Source organism: Plectrocnemia conspersa, unplaced genomic scaffold (assembly GCF_051122295.1).
Source record: "Plectrocnemia conspersa isolate PC_06_02 unplaced genomic scaffold, ASM5112229v1 ptg000003l, whole genome shotgun sequence".
Lineage (NCBI taxonomy): Eukaryota > Metazoa > Arthropoda > Insecta > Trichoptera > Polycentropodidae > Plectrocnemia > Plectrocnemia conspersa.
In genome coordinates, this window is record NW_028277167.1 from 7,196,236 (window position 1) to 7,218,546 (window position 22,311).

The 22,311-nt window shown below is 33.0% G+C and overlaps 1 protein-coding gene across 2 annotated transcripts; it reads right to left on the reverse strand.

Annotated features, from left to right (window-relative positions):
- Window positions 1-115: 115 nt before the first annotated feature.
- Window positions 116-21,458, reverse strand: LOC148236469 (23 kDa integral membrane protein-like). 2 transcript variants are annotated; one of them, XM_088182950.1, is made up of 6 exons: window positions 21,326-21,458; window positions 2,760-2,948; window positions 2,519-2,692; window positions 2,268-2,459; window positions 2,137-2,195; window positions 116-595 (listed from the first exon to the last, which is right to left on the reverse strand). In XM_088182950.1, the coding sequence occupies exons 1-6, from the start codon at window positions 21,383-21,385 to the stop codon at window positions 586-588; spliced, it is 684 nt and encodes a 227-aa protein (XP_088039076.1). In that variant the 5' UTR covers window positions 21,386-21,458; the 3' UTR covers window positions 116-585. The 2 variants fall into 2 exon arrangements, with proteins under 2 accessions (XP_088039076.1, XP_088039075.1); XM_088182949.1 differs by lacking the exon at window positions 116-595 and having other exon boundaries at window positions 1,300-2,195.
- Window positions 21,459-22,311: the final 853 nt, after the last annotated feature.

Sequence of the window (22,311 nt, forward strand, 5' to 3'; positions counted from 1 at the left end):
CGGTCAAATTTCACACACATTTATAACGAACATACAACAGGTAACATGTAACAAGTTAATATGTGATATTTGATTAAAGAGAAACTCAGTTTGGACCACAAAATAGTAAAAAAAGTTTTGTCCACTTATGTATAATTTATTAAGTGAGATTTATAAAATATTATAAATGCAATAATATTAACATTTAAGACAAAACTATAATAATGTGAAGGCATGTGAATACCAGTGGCATACCATACTTTTTCACTCATGCATATCTACGGATATCGGAGGGATATAGCAAAACCAGAATGCTACGCCACTGGTACTTTTATGATTTTTACATCTCGTCATATAAACGTATAAAAATGTATATTTATGACACTATAGATATTATATATGATGACGATTAGATATCTATATTTATATACTTTAAATAAGAATTAGTAGATATCCGTTTATAGTTTAAAAAAATACATTATTGTAAAGTTGATTTATATAATCCTAAAAATAGATTTTCGTTTTGTATAATGATCAGCGTTAAAATATCGATTACAGACAATATTTTTAATGAATATACAACTCCAAAACTGCACTCTCACTTGTTTAGGAATATCTGTAAAAAAGAAATAAAAATACTTGTGAGTTGGATTATTATGAAGTAATATTATGGTGAAATAAATTAACTTAAATAATATAATAGTCTATTACTTATTTTTGACTTTTGGATTCGTTACAAATCATCATTTCGGATTAAATATAAATTGTAGTCACTGTGAGTAAAGCAAGCATGATTCTAAGAGGTGTTATGTTAAAAAATGTAATTCTATTCGCATGCAATGTGTATTTAATAAATAAGACATTCTCAAAAATGAACGATCCTCACCTCGAAGAATATCACAACCGTTATTTTATAAACTTGATTCCAAAACTGAAAACATAAATATGAATATGCCTAATTTTTCCCAAACTATATTTTTATAATAAAATAAAATATATTTATTTCCCTACCAGCTTTTACAGATACTGTCTTCCGTTTGTTTGAATGAAAAAAATACATGTTTTATAAATAAAAACTTCTGCGGCAAAGACTTTCATTCGACGTTTATTATGTAACAATGCATTCAACGTACATATACATACAACATGTATACGTATCTGATACATGCTCATACAATAACCACTACATAGTACAAAGTACGTGAAATGTACAAAAAATCTTTCATTTCTCATTACTATGTAATTTATTATTATTATATATATTCATATATATATATATAAAACTATTCCAAATTTTGTAGAGGAAATAATAAAAATAGCTCTGTATAAATAAATTTATTCCATAAAAAAGTGTTAAAATCAATTACATTTTTACCATTTCCCATCCAATTATGAAATTTAGAATGAAACATAGTTTATATGTTTTACTTATACAAAATACAGTCAGTTAACGTACGCACTAAATAGGCATTGTAACAACACGTGTGACCTTCCATAATAATAATGTGTTATAATAATCTTTACATTAACAAGTTAAAGCTGCTTTATTATTAAACATTTTAAATAATCTATCACATTCACAACGTTTGTTTAAAAAAGAAAGCTTACACTGTCTTTTCACTGCAAGAATCGAAATTATTCGCAATCTATCCTAAGCATTTTAACACTTTGGTAGTATCTTCAAGGCACGTTTGTGGGTGTTAAATATTTCATATAAACTATATAGTCATAGATTTAAAAAGAGAAAACAATATATTTAAACATAGCTTGCAACACTGCATCATAACAGAAACAACTCGTTTAAATGCTATTTAAAATTGGTCAATTTTATAAAGAATATATGCATCTTATTAACATATGTGTGCAAATTACAATCTATTTTGTTCACGTTGAATGTTAATTGGTCCCAGTCTATTTTCTTTTCAAGTAAATAAAAATATTCTACCTGTTCTATTGGGAAAAATTAAAGCAATATATATACTCTTTTTAAAATGTTCATAAATGAGATAGAGGATATATTTTTATAAACTATTTAGTTACAAATACAAAACATAACATTTGACACCCAAGTTAATGCAATTAAAATATTTATTTATTTTTAAGAAAAGGAAAATTTAAAAATTATAAGAATTAAACGAAAGCAATTAATATCGAGACCTTCTGTCTGCATTTCGAATGGAGTTGGCGAAACACAAAGCGAATATAACGGTGATAACCTGAAAAAATATAAGACGATCATTAGTTTTTAACGTTAATGATAATAGAAAATTATTTGAGAAAAATTTTACTTCGACGACAGCAACACCAATAGCGACTCCACCCAAAACTTTTCCACCAGTCTTCATGTAATTGGTCAACACGTGCAGGCATCCATCTTCGTAAGCGTTGACAACGGTGCAGGCGAAGGCTTCCTTACAGCAAGAAGATGGGATTACAGCAGATTTGTAATCATATTTATTGTTGACTCCGCAGCATTGAAGCTAAAAAAAAATAATAAACTTATTGACTGTGCAAAAACAATTTATTTCTAGAAACAAACCTCTTTTTGGATAGTGTTCCATGCTTCCTTTGCTGGCTCCTTTCCGGAAATGCTAGCGTCGAAGCTCTCCCTGAATCCCTTCTCGACAGCCTTATCAATATCGCCAATGTACACAAACACAATAATCGCGATGATCACTTGAGCCAAGATGATGACAATCATGAATATGGCGTACTATAAAAAAGTAATTTTAATCATAAATATAATCACGTATAAAAAGGAATATAAGATTGATATTTACCGTGACCATCATGCAGTTGCTCTCGCGGACGGCTCCGCAGCATCCGAAGAATGCGATAACGAATATAATGGCACCGATGATGATGCATAATATCGGCTGTGTTTGGAAATTGCCATCCAACATTTCATTGAAATTGTTCAAGTTTAACTTGACGGCGATGCCGATGCCGAGCAGTAGAAGACCGCATAGCTGAAATTAAAAAAAAAACATTGATTATCATAAGGAAATACAGATCAAACATAATACTATTAATATTTACATATCATGAAAACCATTGTATTGTAAAATAGGCGATTTATTGAATCACAATTAGATGTTTATTTATATTAAAACTGGCAGTCTGCCCGGACTTAAACTAGTAACATATCTGGATTGAGTCTATCATTTTAGAAATGTACAAAGATTAAAAACAAATTTTTGCATACTTGCAAATAAATGTCAAATACAAATCAAAATCAATCGTCGTTCTCAAGTTTTAATGTAACAACAAGACAGACAGATTTAGAATTAGTGATTATTTCTTAGATTTTCCTAATCTCACGCACGAAACGACTACTCAAAAAATATTAATATAATAAATTACTTGAGACAGATTTAAAATTAAACATTATTTGTATTGATTTAAAAATTCGAAACCTAAATTTGAGTGTAAAAGACCACAGCTGCACAATATAAACCCGGAAACATGAGTAATTTATACAATATAATGAGTTAAATGTTTATTCTTTATTATTTTGTTTATCAGCTCTTAGTTGTTATGGCTAAGACTTTTACATATAACATAAAGATAAGAAGATACATTCTGCAATTTACAAATTTAAGCATTCAAAGTGAGTACAATTGTTTCTTATACATCATTTATATTATAAAATCAGAATTTATTTATTTCGCTTTTGAATATCTTAGCATTCAGCTCCTTAATGAAACATCGGCTAAGATAAATATCTCGCATATTCTAACCAATCAATGCAAGAAAAAGAATATTTATAAATATCCCGTAACCTTCGATTGGTCACGTGGAGGAATATTGTCTTTCATCTAGATATTTTGTAGATTTTTTTCTCCGAAAAAGCTTATTTCAAAGAAAAAAGAAAATCTAAAAATATACAATGCTTATTCAAAACAAAACCTCAAGGTGTACCACCGGGGTACAAAAATGGAACAATTGTTGTTTTTAATATACAGACTGATCCAATTCTAGTTTCTTATGTTGGCAGCACTATAAATCAGACAGCTGTCAATAATCACGCGTATTCAAAGTGTCAAATGGCAGCATGTATTAACACATTTACGAAATTCGTACATTCAGTCGAAAATATTGCTGCTTACGGCCCTACGAGTCCAACCCTTATGGGCGCGTAGCCAGATTTTGACAGCCAGATGAGCGGGACCCCATTTGTATTAGTTGGTTGTATTAGTATTTCACTCGAGCGCCCGGGGAGAGGTACTCTCCTCCTTGTCACAACACCACCCCCCTGATCTTCGAGAGGTGTATATGTGCCTCAGTAGCAGCCTTGGCCCTCGGTTCCCTTTGGCCCTGCTTGCATTACTCTGCTATGCTTTGCATCAGTAGTGCCTCACGCCCTAACTCAGATGGCCAGCCCAAGAGATCACTTCCCCTCAAGGGTTTGGGTTTTAACCTCAAGAGTGGTCCCTCACTCTCCCACACTATAAACTTCGACTGGCGCCGATAATTAGTAATAATTTCGATGACGGCAACTGGCCGCCAAGATCATGCAATTTAACGCCGTTGGATTTTTTTGTGGGGGTAGGCTATCGTGTCTACGCCAATAAACCATGAACATTTTAGCGCCTAAAAACCAACGTCCGCCAAGATAAAGCCGTGATACCGCCCGAAATGAACGAAAAAGTCATCGAAAGGATCGGCTGCTGTAAAAGGTCCAGAGGTATACTTAGTGAAATACATCAAATGTTGATTAAAGTTGTACTATTACTCTTTATATTAACGATATAATTAATAAAAATAAATATTTTTTTCGTATTTTTAACTACATTCTATTTTATATGTATAGTCCATCAAAGATGTTAAGCGCTCATCATCGTTGTGATGGAAATAATGGTTGTACGCATGCATGCATACATATACAGTTTTTCGCGAATTTGTTTACACCGATAGGAGAACGTTACCAATACTAAATCAGGGCGACCATATGTTTGAAATTGAATTAAAAATTATAATGTGTTATATTTTTTATTATAAATTATTGTCATGTTGTGTAATTTTGTAATCAATAAAACAATTCCTCTAATATTCTATTGGTATTTTTACAATATTATATTAAACAGATATTCAATATTCAATATATTGAGTTAAATATGTATATAAATATATAAAACAAATAAGAAAGTGATATTTTACACTTTTCGCAACAAATTAAATAAAAAAAAGTAAAAATGAATTGCACTTGTAATTTTACATTTTCATATTTTCTCACCAATACTGTGACGATGAGCGTTCATATCTTGGACGGACTGTATGTGTTTTGATTATATTTATTTAGTGTATTAACAATTAGCTATATTAGCTTTATAGAAATTATTATAATAAAAAATAAATTTAAATATTTAAATGGAGGATTTTTGTCCTCTGCACAACCTTCTGCGCCTCAAGTGGGTCGACCAGCCAAGGGTTAACTAGAGCCATCCGAACTAGTGGCGTCACCCCGATTTTTCCAATGGTTGTTAAGAAAAATAACTATTATTTGTTTGTGCCAAATCAAATATATTTTATTTACGAAATAAACAAAAAAATACAAATTAAATCTTCGTGTTTTTAATTAATTTTTTTGATATTTTTTCCTAAAAAAAAACGTTAAACAAGGGAATATATGTATTTCGTTGTTTCTTTACAATTAAGTTTCATAAACAATTAATTGGAAGTCTGGCGAGGTCGTTTTACAACGGGCGAATAGTGAGTATCATTGCTAAATTTGATGCTATGCAAGCAAACCCAGGCAAATGTTTAATTAAAATGACAGTGCTATGCAATTTTTCTCAGAAAAAATATATAATTAAAAATAGTAGATATAGTGCTTGCGCAGCACTGATTAAAATAGCAAATGACGATTTTTTTTATATAATAAAAAAATTCTCTCTATGCAACCATATGAACATCGGTGATTTCGTTTATTTTTTAACATCAAAAATACGCTGTTTGACATGCCGCTGTTGAGATAAAACAGACGGTTTTAAAAATTAGCTCACGCCTCACAGTTAATAAAAATTCTAACCAAATATTATTTTATGACCGAAGAGGCGACCAGTCACGGATAGGTGCGCCTATTATTGCGCGATACCGTTCGGCAGGAAGTGTAAGCAGCGTGCTTTACATACGGATGTATCAGTAACGGGCGGCTAGACAATTTTATACATACATATACATATATTCTTTCAAGATCGCATTCATAACATTGCGTATAACGCAGCCAGCATGGCTCACATCGGCGACACCTGCAAAAAGGCCGCACGAGATTACAGTCACGCCCAGAATCTATCTATACCCAAACATCCCGCATTTTAACTGACGATTTAGGAATTTACAACGCATGCGCACCATATCCGCGTATAAATACATAAATACATACGCAGACGTTATAAATGAAATAAAACTGGTTCGTCAAATCGGCTTGGAAGGGAACACTATTTCGGTTCAACCAGCAAGTATCAGTGGCGTCTCGTGGTAAAGAATCTTTGGGTTACTGCATACCTTTCAATTAAATTCTAAACGTTTGTAAATTTGAATAAAACGATACGATATCATCTTAAAATAAATAAGTATATTAAAATAATAATAACTGACCTAAAATCCATTCAATTTTAATTTGTATCGTATTAAATATTCAATTTAATTTGTATCGTATCTTTCCCACTGCGACGGCGCCAGCACGATTTTATTGCCTTTGACGTGAATTTTTGATTAATAATTTTTTAATTGATTATTTTTTTTTTTGCGCTCCCCTATTAATCAAAATTCGGTTTAGATATGCTTTATTCGATTCACATTTGTAAGTCGTAATATTGTTATAAAAGTCTTAATATAAATTTGGCCAAAATGCATATCATTTAATGAAATGCAAATATTATAAAAAACTACCACTGACTGTTTTACTCACTTTTAACCGTCTATTTATGATCTGGATATGAAAGTTTGTTAAGAATCAACTTAAGATTTTTGTAGCATTTTTTCAAAAGAACTGAATGTTCAGATTTATTTTTGATGAATCAATCCTCCAATCGTCAGGTTTATATTCAATGTTAAAAGAGTCTAGAAACATATTTATTTTCAAAAATCAAGATCACCTTCTTGAGAAAAAAATGAAGAAACTCTTTTTCTCTACTTCGAAACCAATAAAAGAACGAAGCGGGTGTTTTTTTACCTTCAATCTAGAACCTAAAAACTCTGTCTGACTAAATCGGTTTACTCGGACTAGTTGAAAAGTTATGGATCATTGCTACCAGGATCATATTAATCACTACTCTCGTCATCGCTGTATGTTTAGGGCAGTGTTTCAATATCGTCTGAGATACTTTCTAGTGTATCTGGAGGGGAAGGAACATGTATTCCACAGGTATTGCTGACGAAATGTAAGAATAAAATTTTAGATTAAAACCTTGTACATTACTAGAGCAAAATTAACAATCACCGCTATGACTTTTTAGCTCCATTCAAACCATTTGTATATCAAAGCGAAAATTTGCTTTTTTCCATGAAACCACTACCTCAGTTCTTCAACGCAAATCGAACATGTATGCAACATGACAAAATATTTTTTATTAAATTTTCCACAAAGTTATAAATGTCTCTTTCCTGTTTTTTACAGTATAATTATCATTACCACAAATATAGCTAAAACAATCCGGTGAGTCAACACATCCTCAGGAAGCCATTGTTGTTTAAAAAATAACCACAAACACTCTAAAGTGACACTAACTAAAAAGTATTAAACACAGATCTAGATACACACTGTAGGTGGACGAAGGGACCGGAGAGACGCCGATGAAAGGGGAAATGTGTGGGTTGAAAAAACAAACAGTTGCCAATAGTGAACTAATTTTATTGCTGTAATTATACTAGTTTTAACTAGTTTGGGGGCAAATGCTTTTGATTCTGATTTTTACTCTCTTTTTATGTATTAACACACCTAAAATAATTATTTAATATACCATAAATATGTATGTATTGTACATAAAAACCGTTTCAATGTACTTTTTATTATACTAAATGTCAAAATTAGAAGTATGATTTGAAAAGAGAATAATCAGCACCTGAAAAACTATATAAATCACTATTTACCTTAAAGACAACTTTTACATCGCAGACTTGTGTTAATGGTAAGCAAGTTATTAAGGAAAAATTAAACACACTAATTAATTTATTATCAAATGTAACCGATTTACAACACATGATGACAATTACTACAATAACTAAACAGACTAAATAGAGAAACTAAATAGAGCTGCATCTATCTACACATTTAGTCATCCAACGCGGTGCTTAAACTGTGGCGCTCTGGGCGTTTTAAGACAGGTTGAATGAATCAAATTTGTACGAGACAAAGCACTAGGATTCATATTACAAAAAAATACTTTATTTTTTATTCATTCATATTCCAAATTGCTAGGATTCTGCAGTTTCGCGACTCTTCAATGCAGACAATGTTTGGGAATCCCAACTCGCTTATTTATAAAATGTATGTATGTGTCACGATCATGACACGTCATTCTAAACTACACAATTAGCACGTAGCACGTGCATTACGCATATACACAATAATGTGTAAAATAGCGGTCACGCTCTGGGAAAATGCTTTGATACAGCTCGGTTAGAACACTAGATCGTAAACGCTTTTATGTCAGAACAATAACACTAACCGAGCAGGGGAAAAAACAACAGCTCAAGATTCTTAGTCATCCAACTTGGTAGAGAAAAAACGACCAAAAGCGACAGAGCCCGCCGGACCGGTTTTCGATCCTTTGGATTCTAATCTCCTCTGAATCTAAAACGTGGCTTAAAAACAGAAAGAATGATGGATAATATTTTGGCGCGGAGCAACAGAGCAGATTTGTTTATTTGATGTAATAGTTGAGACAGTTGATTTGGCACTGATGAGTCTCGTGTTTATTCTGCAATATGATATTGACTGAAACTGATTGAAAAGATCAGAATAATCACATATGAAAGCATTAATGAATACATTAGTTTCGATAGTAAAAAAGGGGTCAAGCGTCTATTATTTCATTATTTGCTTCAATATTAAAAAAACTTGTTAGGACCATTGTTATTTATTTACACGATAAGCTTGTGCAGTTCACTGATATTTCAGTGAACCTGATACACATCGAATAGCTAAGTCCTCCTTGTTGACACAGATTAAATACTTCATGAATAAAATTTTACTTTATATGTATCATATCAAAAGAAATGATTACATACTATCTAGAACCTAAAAAAGGAGAAGGCTGCATAAATAATCGTCCTGCCAAATAAATCTTCACAGTAACACAAAAAATTGCTCTGCGCGGCAAACGCATCGTGTTTTTTATTAATTAACTAACTTTCTCTATCGAGATTGCGTTTACTGAAATTGTGGTAGAAATACCAACTAGTTTCCAAATATGATTAAAAAAATCGATTATAATAATATGTGCTCAAAGTAATTAAAAAATCCAAAAATACAGTTTAATAGTTTGTACATGTTCATGTACATATAAATATTTTACAAAAAAAAAAGTATCAGGAATATTTATGTTTGAAACGTTGAATCAGTATGAAATTTAATTTTAAATATTCCTGCTACTGAAAAGACTCGGTGTGGGGTCTTATTCTTATTATTAATTTACTGTGACCAAATGATCATCCATCAACAAGGAAACAAGACAATAGCGTAAAGAATGGGACCACACAAAAGCCCTTGGGTTCAAATCCCAGCTCCTCCCCCCATAGAGGGATCAACTTCCGCTACCACGCCACCTAAAAGACCTCTGAGGATCTTCCACGGACATCATCCCTGCGCCAGCTTCTCTACCACCGCTCGGAGAAAACATATCCCCATTTATCGTCTGTCGCAATATGTAATATAATCTAATAAAATTCTCATTAGTCTCACTGGCTGCGAACTCACATCCCACATGGTTCAAAACCTGCTAAAAAAATATTACCACAATAAATTACTTTCGAGAGACCTAAAATTAAAATTATCCATATTGATTTAACCCTTCTGATGCTACGGTGGGCTTCATAAGATTCCCATGTCGTCTGGACGAAGTACCGTTACACGAACTAGCATGCTTTATCTCTTTCTTCGTTGCATGCGACACCCTTCCCACTTTTATTTATAGTGGATCGGCGTCAGTCCTGGATATTTAAATGAATAAATTTGATTAACCTACAATACCACTAACTTTATTCTATAATTTTGTTACTTACGTATCTGATTTTTTTTAATTTTGCGTAGAATTTCAAAGATCTTTTAAATAAATATAATTATTAGTCATTAATAACTATGCTTCTACTATTGTTGTTTACAAAAGAAATAAAATATTTGTATTTATTATAAGAAAAGAGCATTATTATATAATAAAAATAAAATGGTGAATATTTCTTTAGAAGCGCAAGGTAACACCCCCACGGTGAATGGCTGAGAGGCAAATAGTATTGGATTCTAATTAGAATGTAACGGTAAACCGTCGAGCTCGATAGGGAATCTTATGATGCGGAGTTGACCTCAATATAAGATGTTCCGCCAGTGCCATGGACGTCTACTGACGTCAACGTTTTATAAGATTTAGGGTGGTCATGTTACAAAAATAGTGCTATTTTTGGAGAGACGATATATAATTTGGGTTTAATATGTTATTTTTTATTTTCGTCATGACACGCATATCAGTGTTGCCATGTAAAAAAAACTCGGATTGCAAAAAATTGCTGATTTTTTATCATTCTACCGCATTGAATATGTTTAATTTAAATCACAAGTATGTGCATTAAGCTTTAAGGAATTCAATGCAAAAATTATATTAATCAAGTACCATGCATTTTTCTGTTGCGTTTTTTTTATACTTTTCGATTGTTATTTTTTATATGCAGTGTTTTGTAATAAAATGCTAATGTTTTTTTGAATTGTTTTAACTTATAATTATATAAATTTTCAGTACATAGCGACTTTTTATATAATGTATTTAAATTATTTTTTCTAAAAATGGAAAGGAGTTTTGAAGAGTAGACAGAGGATAAAAATTCACACTACAATATCACTTATTTTTAAACTTAGTACCCCAAATATAATGATATAAATATTTGAAAAAACTACTCGAAATTTTAATATCGAGCAAAAAAACGACTAAAATAAATATTTTTTATTTATTTCTAATGTTTTAAATTTAGTCGTCTACTGACAGTGTTTCAGATGAAATTGGAGTTATTAAGTTACAAACAATTAAAAAAACTGTATTACAAAAAATCAATTTACTATATGGCAACACTGAGCATCAAACAAAATACGCCTAATTATCAGTTTAATGCTATGGGTAGATATTTTTAATGTATAATTACAATATTTCGCATAAAATATGCCGCAACGATAAGCTATCGTTGCGCCATATATTATGATAAATATATTTATAAATATATATTTTCAGATAAATATAATAATAAGCTATTATTATATTTATCTGTAGCATAGAAACGATTAAAAGAGATCAATTCCAGTCATATAAAAAGTCCACAGCCGCACAATATTAACTTGAAAATAAGTCATTTATGGAATTACTGCAATTAAGTGTTTTTTCTTCATTATTGTGTTGGCTGTTATTTTTTATGGCTATAGCTTTTATAAATAACGTAAAGGCACAAAAAATGCCTATTTGCAATAATGTAATACGTTTACAGAATAAGCAGGTTTTTGTAACTTTAGAAATAAAAAATAAATATTATGTATAATTGGACAAATATTCAAATAAAAAATACTTACCGCCGAATATATTTAGTATTAACAAACGTCGATTTTCTTGACTGATACTGAAAAAATGTTTCAAAAACATGGAAACATATTTTACAATCTTTAAAACTTTCACTAAACTGAACTTGATCAAATTCTTGTAATAGATAAGATATAAAATAATCAATTTACAATACGAATTTATAACGTGACATAAGATATTTAATAATTGTATGATATCTATTAGACATTAGAGCATATAGATAGTAGATATTTTTTATTGAAAATGACTTAGTTCAACGTACAGAATGTTACAAAGAAAACACCGATAAAACATAATGTAATAGTTACTCTCCCATATAACTGGGGTAGATAATATTAACCAGTTTTGAAGTATAAGAGCTAAATTATTGAAACAGTTGTTTTGGGACCACCCGTGAATGTTGCGACGAAATTATTGGCAAGGACTTGCTAGAAGCTTACAACAATAATCTATTTATTTGTATCTCTACTTTTTTTCTCATCGGTGTTACACAGCAGACATCCATGAACAGTTCAAGAGTTCAACTCGGTCTTTGATGCGATTTTAACACTTTACAGTCCAATATTTTTTCTTATTAAATTCACTGCGGTTTAATGTATATAATCATGACAATATTATTTATATTATTTAGGGTATATAATATAAATATTGTTTATGATAATAAAATGAAATGACAAAAATGTTTCGCTCTATCCTTGTGAATATTATTTAGTTAATTGTTCACTATTGTATAATAATTCAGACAACGCTAATAATTCTCAACATATTTTTAATCGCTCGGAATTATTATTTTTATTATTACTTTGATAATTATAGTTTCAGAGCTTTTATTTTTCAAGTCCAAAATATTTCTCTCAAGCGAAAATAAGTAGAAGATAGCTCTCCTTGCCAATATACTACGAACTTATAATATAAGAGTGTAGGTAAAAGTATATTTAAACCGAATTTTGATCAATAGGAGGGCGAAAAAACAATCATCACTTCTCAGAAGTCAAAAATTCACGTCAAAAGCAATAAAATCGTTGTTGTTCAGCGTTGCCTTTGGACTGTAATTGTAAAATCATTTTGGGCATGACATTCGTACATTCCTTTGGACTTCTAAGGGTTAAGTCAAAGTCTAATTTAATTGTGAAGTACTGAGATTCAATATAACTTTATTGTAATATCCCAATTAAAAATATATTTTAGTCAATTCCTATAGTGATGATTTTGACGTCACAGAATCCTTGATAATTAATATCACAACTGCTCTGAGAACAATTTAGAAATCTCAGTATGCATTAATATTCTTATCGAGTTTGACCTTAAAATACCAGCGCACGCCTCAATATCTACGCGTGGTAGCACAACAAAGGCAATCGATGCATCCTTTTTGCCGAAACAGCTGATGGTCCTTTTATCATGAACGCACCACAAACGCACGTATTTGCCATGACACAAAAGAAACCAACAAGGTCTCGCCTAAGGCAAAACCTCAACTACACCTGAGCAGGTAAGCAGAGAAATCTCAGTAAAAAAGTGACAACCAGTTTTCACTCTTTCGCCGAGCTCTCTTGTCGCCTCTGTATATCCAATGCAGTATCATCGGCAATAAAGATTAACTAAGCGCACTAGGATCAAATGGGGTGTTACGTCATGCAGTTAGTCATCGCGCGACTAAATTGCGATTATATCATTATACATCTACGACCTCGACGACTGCGCGAATTCTCCAGCAGCGGCTCGCCTGACCTTCTAAAACATCTTTCGAAGCATAATTTAGATTTGTGGAGGTATATACAAGAATTTCCCGCTCGATCGCGTCCACTATAACGACCAAGTCGAAACTATTTTGGTCTCGCAACTGTTGCGTCCATACTGCAACGATCGATAGCCTGAGTGGTTCGAGCTGTTCGACGTGACTTGGAACGTTAGTTACGGAGGAGAACTAGAGGTGGAGCATAGCAGAAATCTGATGTTTCAGAACAACTGTGAGAGAAACCGAAGTGATCGTGCGAGCGGCGAGATGATGCAAAAAAGACGGTTACGTCAATCGTGCGTGTTCCTTTTTTCTTTGCTTCCACGTCGCGAGTTGTAACTGCAGATTGCCAACGGACACCTTGACAATTTTGTAAAATGACTGCTTATGCCGAGTGCCGTGGATCGTTAACCGAAACATTACAACGACTACAGTGACCTAAAAGAGTGGGGTACGCTTAATTGAAGACGCGATTTCTTGACCTCTCGCCTCGTTGTCGAATCAAAATTAACATTTTTTACAAAAATGACATCTCTGATCTAATTAAATGTACAAGTAAACGTATGTTCAGGGTTAAAACTCTAGACAAGTGCAACAAGACCTCGAACTAATCATATCAAGGAAGTGAAATATAATCTAGACTAATAAATCTATAATATGATACTTCTCGTTTAAATCGGTTCTTGATGTATCTCACCGATGCTACCAATTCTGATGTTGTAAAGTTTTAGGAAAGATAAACTTATTATTATTGCTAGAAGCAAGCTGCGGCTCGCGTGAAAATCGATATTATCAATGTTCTGACGGACCGTATGGTAGTACAAAATGCTATATGATAGTGACCCCAACAATATAGAAGACTCCCATATGTATAATTAGAATGTGAAGAAATGAGTGAGATGCAATTCCTTGTAGTACCGGCTAAAAATAACTATGCAGCTTTATTTATCTAAAGTACGAGTGAATGACTTTCGCTTAATCCCAGGCGATCCCATACATCCCATAAAATTATCTAATACAAAATATGACCGTCCTAAAAATCTGTAACTGAATGCATGTCTTCAATGTGCAGAAACTTTCCGGGGCAGGCGGCCCCTTTTGACCCTCCCCTCGCCACTAGCTACGCTACATCTTTTTTGTATATTACATGCATATAAAAATGTGCAAAATGTGCTCGACTCGAACATCTGGTGCATATTCGACTTTCACCGATTCTAAGAAACCGGCTAAATTTTCTATAGGGGCAGCATTCTATCACCGGCCGGGTCATAAAATCAGCACTTGTTAAACTGTTGATTATTGTTTTCACATATTCGTAGATATACAATATATTTTTAGCGCATTTAGTTCTTAGAACCACACTACACAAACGATTTTTCCATCGCGAAAATACCGCCCCCAAGTAAGTACCGCCCGGGGTGGTCCTATTTATATTTTTTTAATTCTTCTCGTAAAAATCATAAAAATACCATGCACTATTTTTCTTTTAGCACATACAGTAGCAAATAAAATTTCATATACATATAAAACATTAAGGGGAGGTTAGTTTTAGGTCCAGGTTTTCACTATGCAGTTCATATTTTATAAATAAAAGTTTTCCTGTGTTCATAAAACCGAAAAACTTACTTTATAAATATAGAAATCTACTATTTTTATAAAAATATTTGGAAAGCACGTGATCAAACCCACAGCTTATATCGGCAAATTCAAAACAATGCAATTCTAAAAACGTTTATTTAAATTGGCACACCGACTGTGAGAAAACTTTTTGCATATTACGCAGTAAATGCACCATAAGATGAATGGCATCGTATTTACGACCGACATAGATCTTTCCATACACCTTTTTGAGTATCGATCGTAAATTTAGATGAATTAAGAAAATACTGGCCTATGCAGACCGTACGTGACAAAAGAGAGATTACCAAAACAACTTAACGGCCGTCGAGACCTTCTGCAAATGCTATTTAAAAAATACGGTTGCTTTTATAAATACCTAGCATCAATATACATTGACGAAAGATTGACTGTATCGAAATTTACGGGAAGGTTGTGGTCAATTTCATCGTCCTATTGACCGAACAATTCGCAGCGTTTAGTCAAGAATATTGCTACTGTAATGGAAAGTGAGGCTGAAAGCCCGGAATTGTCGATTGCATTTTTTGGGCTTTTCTTATGGCTCCCTTTGGCGCATTTTGCATCTGAACTTACACCTACATCCGTATAAATTTTAGATAACACAAGAAATGAAACCCAGAGAACATAGCGAAATTACGCAGATTGGTTGTTAGGGCAGCAGGAAAATGCTGATTTTACAAAGAAAATCTTCCTCTCTGAAAAGGCACATTTCCACCTCTCTGTGTATGTTGATAAGCAAAATTGCCACATTGTGGTGAGAAAAACCATTACATGCTCAAAAAGTGACTGTTTGTTTTGTGGTTGGACTGTCAGTGGTGAGCGCTTATTTACCGATTATTTTTGGCACGAAATCAAGGATATTAATGTGGAAGGCATTAGGTTCCAACAAGACGATGAATCTTGCCACACGTGAATAGTATCCCAGACAGCATTATTTCACGTTTTGGCGACGTCAACTGGCCGCCAAGATCATGCGATTTAACAACGTTAGATTTTTTTTGATGGGGTTAGGCTAAAAATTTGAGCACCTAAAAACCAACATCCGCCAAAATACCACCCGAAATGTATGAAAAAGTCATCGAAAAAGGCGGTCCATTTAATCAATATATTTTTTTCATAATTAATGAAATAAAACAAAAAAATCCGATTTTAAATCGTAAACTGAAGTTGGATCATCTTTTATAACTTCCACTCAAGCCACAACCAGTCTTACAACATCATCAAGAACCCGAGCTTATACGACAAACAGAAAAGATCAAGGAAGCAACCGCTTCCCTCTTCACGTGTGCGGCAAGACCGCTTCCAATATACAACAACGCAAATATACAAACTGTACGCGAACGTGATAATAATATAATAATAATCGACTGTGTTTTTAAAGTCCCGGTGCAGCATTTTTTACAGAGCCATGAAATATTGTTATGGTTACGTGTCTAATATCCGGTTCGCGATACATGCACAGCTCATCAGTCTAATCGGTCCATTCCAGGAAGAGAATTTAAGTATATACATACTTAAATCTGACTTGAAAGTTTTTACCAAACACGTCCTTCATATGATTCGCAAAATATATATACAAAAGAAATATTTAAGACCTTCATCTGAGGTCATATTAACAATTAAGTTGTACCTGAGGTCATCGCAACATACAAATAAGTACCTGCTTCTCCATTAAATTGTTGACAATATTTTTTTTTTAAATACAGTATTTAGATTAAGGCAGTGTTTGCACAATCTGCAAAGTTGAAGCATGTGTTGTAAAACTGGAACGATTAAGATGGAGAACAACTCGCCAATTTTACGAGTATGACTAATAAATTGATGTGTTCGCCATTGTGTGACGAAAACGACGACTGTGGAATTGGAAGCTTCAATAAAAAGGAATCAAGAAGCTGCGAGATGAGGATATACCTATTGACCTAATGTCAACTCTGGTAACCGGATAATTAACTTAAATTTCTACAATCGTAATATCAGATTCTGCTTCTATTCAATAACTTAACTCTATTTCCTCCACCACTTGAGAATTATTATATTATTACTCTTCATTTAGTTTGTTTTAAACTTTACATTCGCAATCAACCACACCCGTTTTTTGACTACAGATAATGCTTATCTATTTTAAACATACCACTTAAAGCAATAAGGCACAGCCATGTGTACATATCCATACACAATGCATTTACAATACATGTATATATTTATGGTGTGTATGACAGGCTTGATTCGCCAATGAAAGCGAATGTTTTATCGATCAGTTGCCGATTACATGGCGATCGTTACTGCGTCGAAACGAAGCGAATGAATAAATAACCAACATGGTAACGACATAAATGCTTCAATCAAATCATAAACTAAAACGTATGTATAGTTAACAGTAATTCAACGATCAGAGTAAAATATATGTAGTTCTCGGTATATGGAATGTACCAAATCTGTGTTCATTCAAGCATCTATTGAAAATCGATCCGATGGTTCCAGTCACTGACAAAGCGCTAATGACACTGACGCTTTCAGAAGGAACGAAACTGTCTTGGCAATTTCGGAATCGACCACAATGAGACAGTCTACACTCAATTCATCTAAAGATCTACACGCCCACAATGGTGTATTACAATCGTATTATCTAATCGCAGACTGAAAGACAAACAGCTCATATCCTCTGCCGCATGAGGCTGTGTTTGCGTATGCGGTTTTTTGTGATCCATTGGCAAATAAATATTAAAGCTCCCCCCGTCTGTCGTCCCTCAAATTATATCGTTGATAAGCTCTGTGGAGATCTTCATCATTCTCTTATTACCAATGACAACAAGCCGATTCATAGTCTGGAAAACTGAGAATTATCTTCGCTCAGACAGGTGCTCTTTGATAGCCAGTTCGTGGGGATATTGGTTATCTTAAGTACACAAGAGACACCTTTCTACATTTGAAATGCGTCAACATACTATACGTGAAGTATTTAGTAGAACAAATCTTACGTTGAACTCTTGCGCAGATATGGAAATATGTCCCATTGTTATTTTTAAGCTTTTATTTCCTATTGTGTTATCAAGCAAAAATACCTATCCACAACGTCACCTTCTATATGTTTATAATTAATATTTTTAACACAAATTCAGAAATTTTCATATAAGACATAACGTATTTTGTCGGCATATATCACGTTCTTATCAGTAGCATGAGTCAAAATACCGTAATCATAATAAAGTGTCACTGCAAAATAATTCTCATTAATCTTATGAATCACTATATATAATTAATAAGTTCTCAAACATCCAAATGATTATATTTTAAGTACATTGTAGCACAGCATTTTTCAGTACTTCCTATAAATTGAATGACCTCAAATGTATAGCTACTTAGAAAATCTAACTGTTCATCGTGGAGCCTACGCCCATGTCACTTGACCCAATGGCGTAACGTATTTTTTTTTACCTACGCAGTGCAAGAACTCAAAATTCTTACTTGGGAATAAATATTAATTACAATGTTTCCTTTTAGAACGATCCTAATTTAAGTTTGAATACATATGTACTTGACCGCAAAATTATGTTTTGGATCCAAACACGAAAATGTTTTAAAATAATCAAAAACTATTCAGCATTCAATAGGGATTTATTAGTTTCATGAATATTATATTTAAGCATCTTCGCCCTTTGCAAGAAAATGTTTGGCCCTCAGATTTAAATTAATTTTATGCAAATAATCTAATAGTAATATTATATTATATAATGTACGAAGCACGACGCCTGACATATGTTATTATATTATTACTATTATTTATAGTGTTTTTCATCATCAGGATCAGTTTTATCGTTTGAAGAATAATACTTGTTTTTTTAAATATTTTTTGTATGTATGTATATCAATATCGGATGTATAGTAGTATTAAATTGATAAATATTTAAAAATAATAATCGGAAATAACTAAATTGTATTTTTATCGATACTCGAGTATTTGTTGAAAATGGATTCTAAAACATAACATGTGCGCACCAATTTTCCCGCGAACGTGTATATCCGCGCGTTAACGTCTAACGTTTAAAAAATCATTTTAACGAAATTTCCCGCCAGTCGTAAATTAAAATTTATAGTGATTCACAGTGTATATTTCTATACATACAATTGCGTGATTTTTCCTTTGAACCGAGACCGAAGTATAATCATTAGTTTATTGTAAACACATAACATGCGACTATTAGCTCTCTGCGTCATCAAATTTTGACTATTTTTTATACACAGGATGATCCAATTCGAGTTTGCTATGTTGGCAGCACTGTAAATCAGATTGTGTACCGAAATTGACTGGAAAATGATGGTCAATTTTATCATTCTACTGAGCGTTGGAGATAGGGTAAGTCTGTGCATCATCGTGGCGCCCGTTCAACCGAAAATATTTCTGCTATAAGTATGGCCGAAGACCATTTTTGGGCTTTTTTTATGGCTCCCTTTGGCACATTTTGCATATTTGACTTACACCTACACCTGTATAAATTATTCAGATAAAATTCAGAGACCATCATAGATAACGATCGGTTGTTAAAGCAGCTGTTTTTTCAAAGAAAATCTTCTCTGATGAGGCACATTTCTACCTATATATGTGTATGTTATAAGCAAAATTTCCGCATATGCAGCGAGGAAAATTCTCATGTGATTCACAAGAAACTATTACACATTGTGGTCAGGCAGCGTCACTGGGCCTTACTGTTTAGAAAACGATCAATGTTGCGCGCTATAGGCGCATGATAACCGATTATTTTTGGCACGAAATCGAAGATAATAATGTGGAAGACATGTGGTTCTAACAAGATGACGCAACTTGCATACATCGGGTGCAATGTTGGATGTTTTGCGTAAAAAGTTCCCAGATCGCATTATTTCATAATTTTGGTAACGTCAACTGGCCACCACGATTTTTTTTGGTACGCTAAGAATCCTCGATCGAAAGGATCGGCTGCAGCAAAAGATTCAGAGACGGTCATTTTATTGATATTATTTTTTTAATTAATAAAATACATCAAACATTCGATTCATAAAAAAATATCCTTAAATTGGCGGTTATTTAAAAAAAATTAGGCTACCCCATAAGTTTTTGCGTTTTTTCCCTTACATTTCTAAAAAAAATATTACTTTTATAAATGTACGCTAAATTCACTATTCTTTCGGTGTTTTTTAACAGTACTATATGAGTGATGCTATTTAGTAACGAGATATTTTTTGTTTCGATATTTTCAAACCTAAATCAACAATGACAGTGGAGATAAAATAATCTTAATTAAGTCATAATATGCTTTGAGTTTTAATTCGTTAAAACAGTTAAAAACATATGTAATGCAATGGGCAGGGATGCCATTTAATTTAAAGTGTCAAATGTGGTTTTAAGTAATTCATTCTGGGAATTTTGACAATAAATATCTACGAAAGAGCGGGTAGTCCTGAAGGGTTGTTAGTGAGGATATTAGGCTGCCATCAAAGCAGTCCAAGATTAACGATATAGAAGTTCAATGTGTCGATATTTGAAAAGTTTAGAAAAGTGTTAATTTGTAGAATATGTGAATCCCATAAATTGTCTGAGGAAAGCCTTGCGCAACAAATCGCAATATGCCAGTAATTAATGATTCTAGAACAGATATCAAGTAACGATGATTATATTTTAAATAAATTAAATCAATATGTCATCATGTGATGACGAACGACGATTTAATGTATCATAAAATATGAGTCCTCGAATGGAATTTATTGGCATTAACGAACGTAAAATACAGTTTACGACAAAAAGTCATTAGCGGACGCAGAGAGAAGACACGCCAGTTATTTTTTGGCCATAACAACAATGGCGCTGCCCTTCCCGAGAATGCAGGTCACGCACGCCTCCCCCGCGACACGCGCAACAGGTAAAGACGCGTAGGGATGTGCTCGGTTACTATATCGCGTCTTTGTCGCGTCCTCAGCGTGGTCATAGTCGATGCGCTAATATGTTATTAATACGACGTGACGCGATCGTTTTAAATTTAAAACGATCGCGTTTAGACGTGACACTTTCTCGTCTCAAATCGAAACAAAAAAGAGTAACCGACCGCTCTCCGTTCCGTTGCACATCACTAGCGCGGATAGGGCGCACCGCACGTACAAAATGGCGCCACTCGGAAACGAAATGCGCAAAGAACAAAAGCAGGAAGGAAGTACTCACCGCGAAGAACAGATTGAAGAAGAACAAAATGTATTTGACACAACTGTCACCGCAACCCATGGCTTTCGATTTTTTTTGACGGAACAGAAAACACGAAGCGAGGTGCGCGCGCGGCGACCGAACCTTTCTTACTGAAGAGCTGGGTAGCACTAACGCGAAAACAACCCGATGCAGTGGCGTCACACTCTATTTCATATTACTATATATAATATTTATACAAAAAATATTAATATCATAATACTTCATTTTAATAAAAACAAAAAAATAATAATATTTACATTCAGCGTTTGGAAATTAATTAATTAGCAAAATCTATTCATAAACAAAACAAATTCTTTTTCTGTTACTGTTTTCGATTTCTGGCGTGGATTCAGGCAATATTTGTTTGAAAATTCTATTTCTAAACATATATTGAACTTTGATTTAAACAGTTTAGCCACCATTGCGACTTTTAGACCGATATTCAACAGATTTTTTGTAAATCTTCAAACAAAAACGCTTTGTTACATACAGTTACGCAATCCACTAAACGTAGTGAAACTTGGTTATAATTTTTGTATATAATAAAGTGTACCGCATTTACCGTTGACGCACTATCGCTTGTAATTATTGGTTTTTTAAACGATTTTAAAAGAGAGTAGGCGGGATTTTGCTCTCCTTCCATGAGGAAAAACAGTACAGGGATGTCATTTTAGCTTTATCCAGGGGGGAGCTAAAGTTGGCCAGTTAGTAAAAGTTTTTTTTTAAATATTTCGATTTAATTTCATTAAATGACATGATTTTTTGACCAAATTCAAGTGAGGGAAATTTCCCCCACCTACTCCCGCTCCCCACGCCCCAAATTACGTCCGTTTAAAACCCACGGCTTGGTTTTCTATTGTTAATATTAAGACTTTTTATAACAATATACGACTTAAATACGTGAAAATCGAATTAAACATCTAAACCGAATTTTGACCAATAGAAGAGCGCAAAAACAATTATCA

Excerpts from the sequence above, each read along its gene's own strand:
- LOC148236469 (XM_088182949.1), bottom strand. The coding sequence starts at position 21,385 with ATGGGTTGCGGTGACAGTTGTGTCAAATACATTTTGTTCTTCTTCAAT. Across the intron at positions 2,460-2,518 it reads GGAACACTATCCAAAAAGAG|CTTCAATGCTGCGGAGTCAA; the intron begins GTTTGTTTCTAG and ends ATTTTTTTTTAG. Across the intron at positions 2,196-2,267 it reads TTGGTGTTGCTGTCGTCGAA|GTTATCACCGTTATATTCGC; the intron begins GTAAAATTTTTC and ends ATATTTTTTCAG.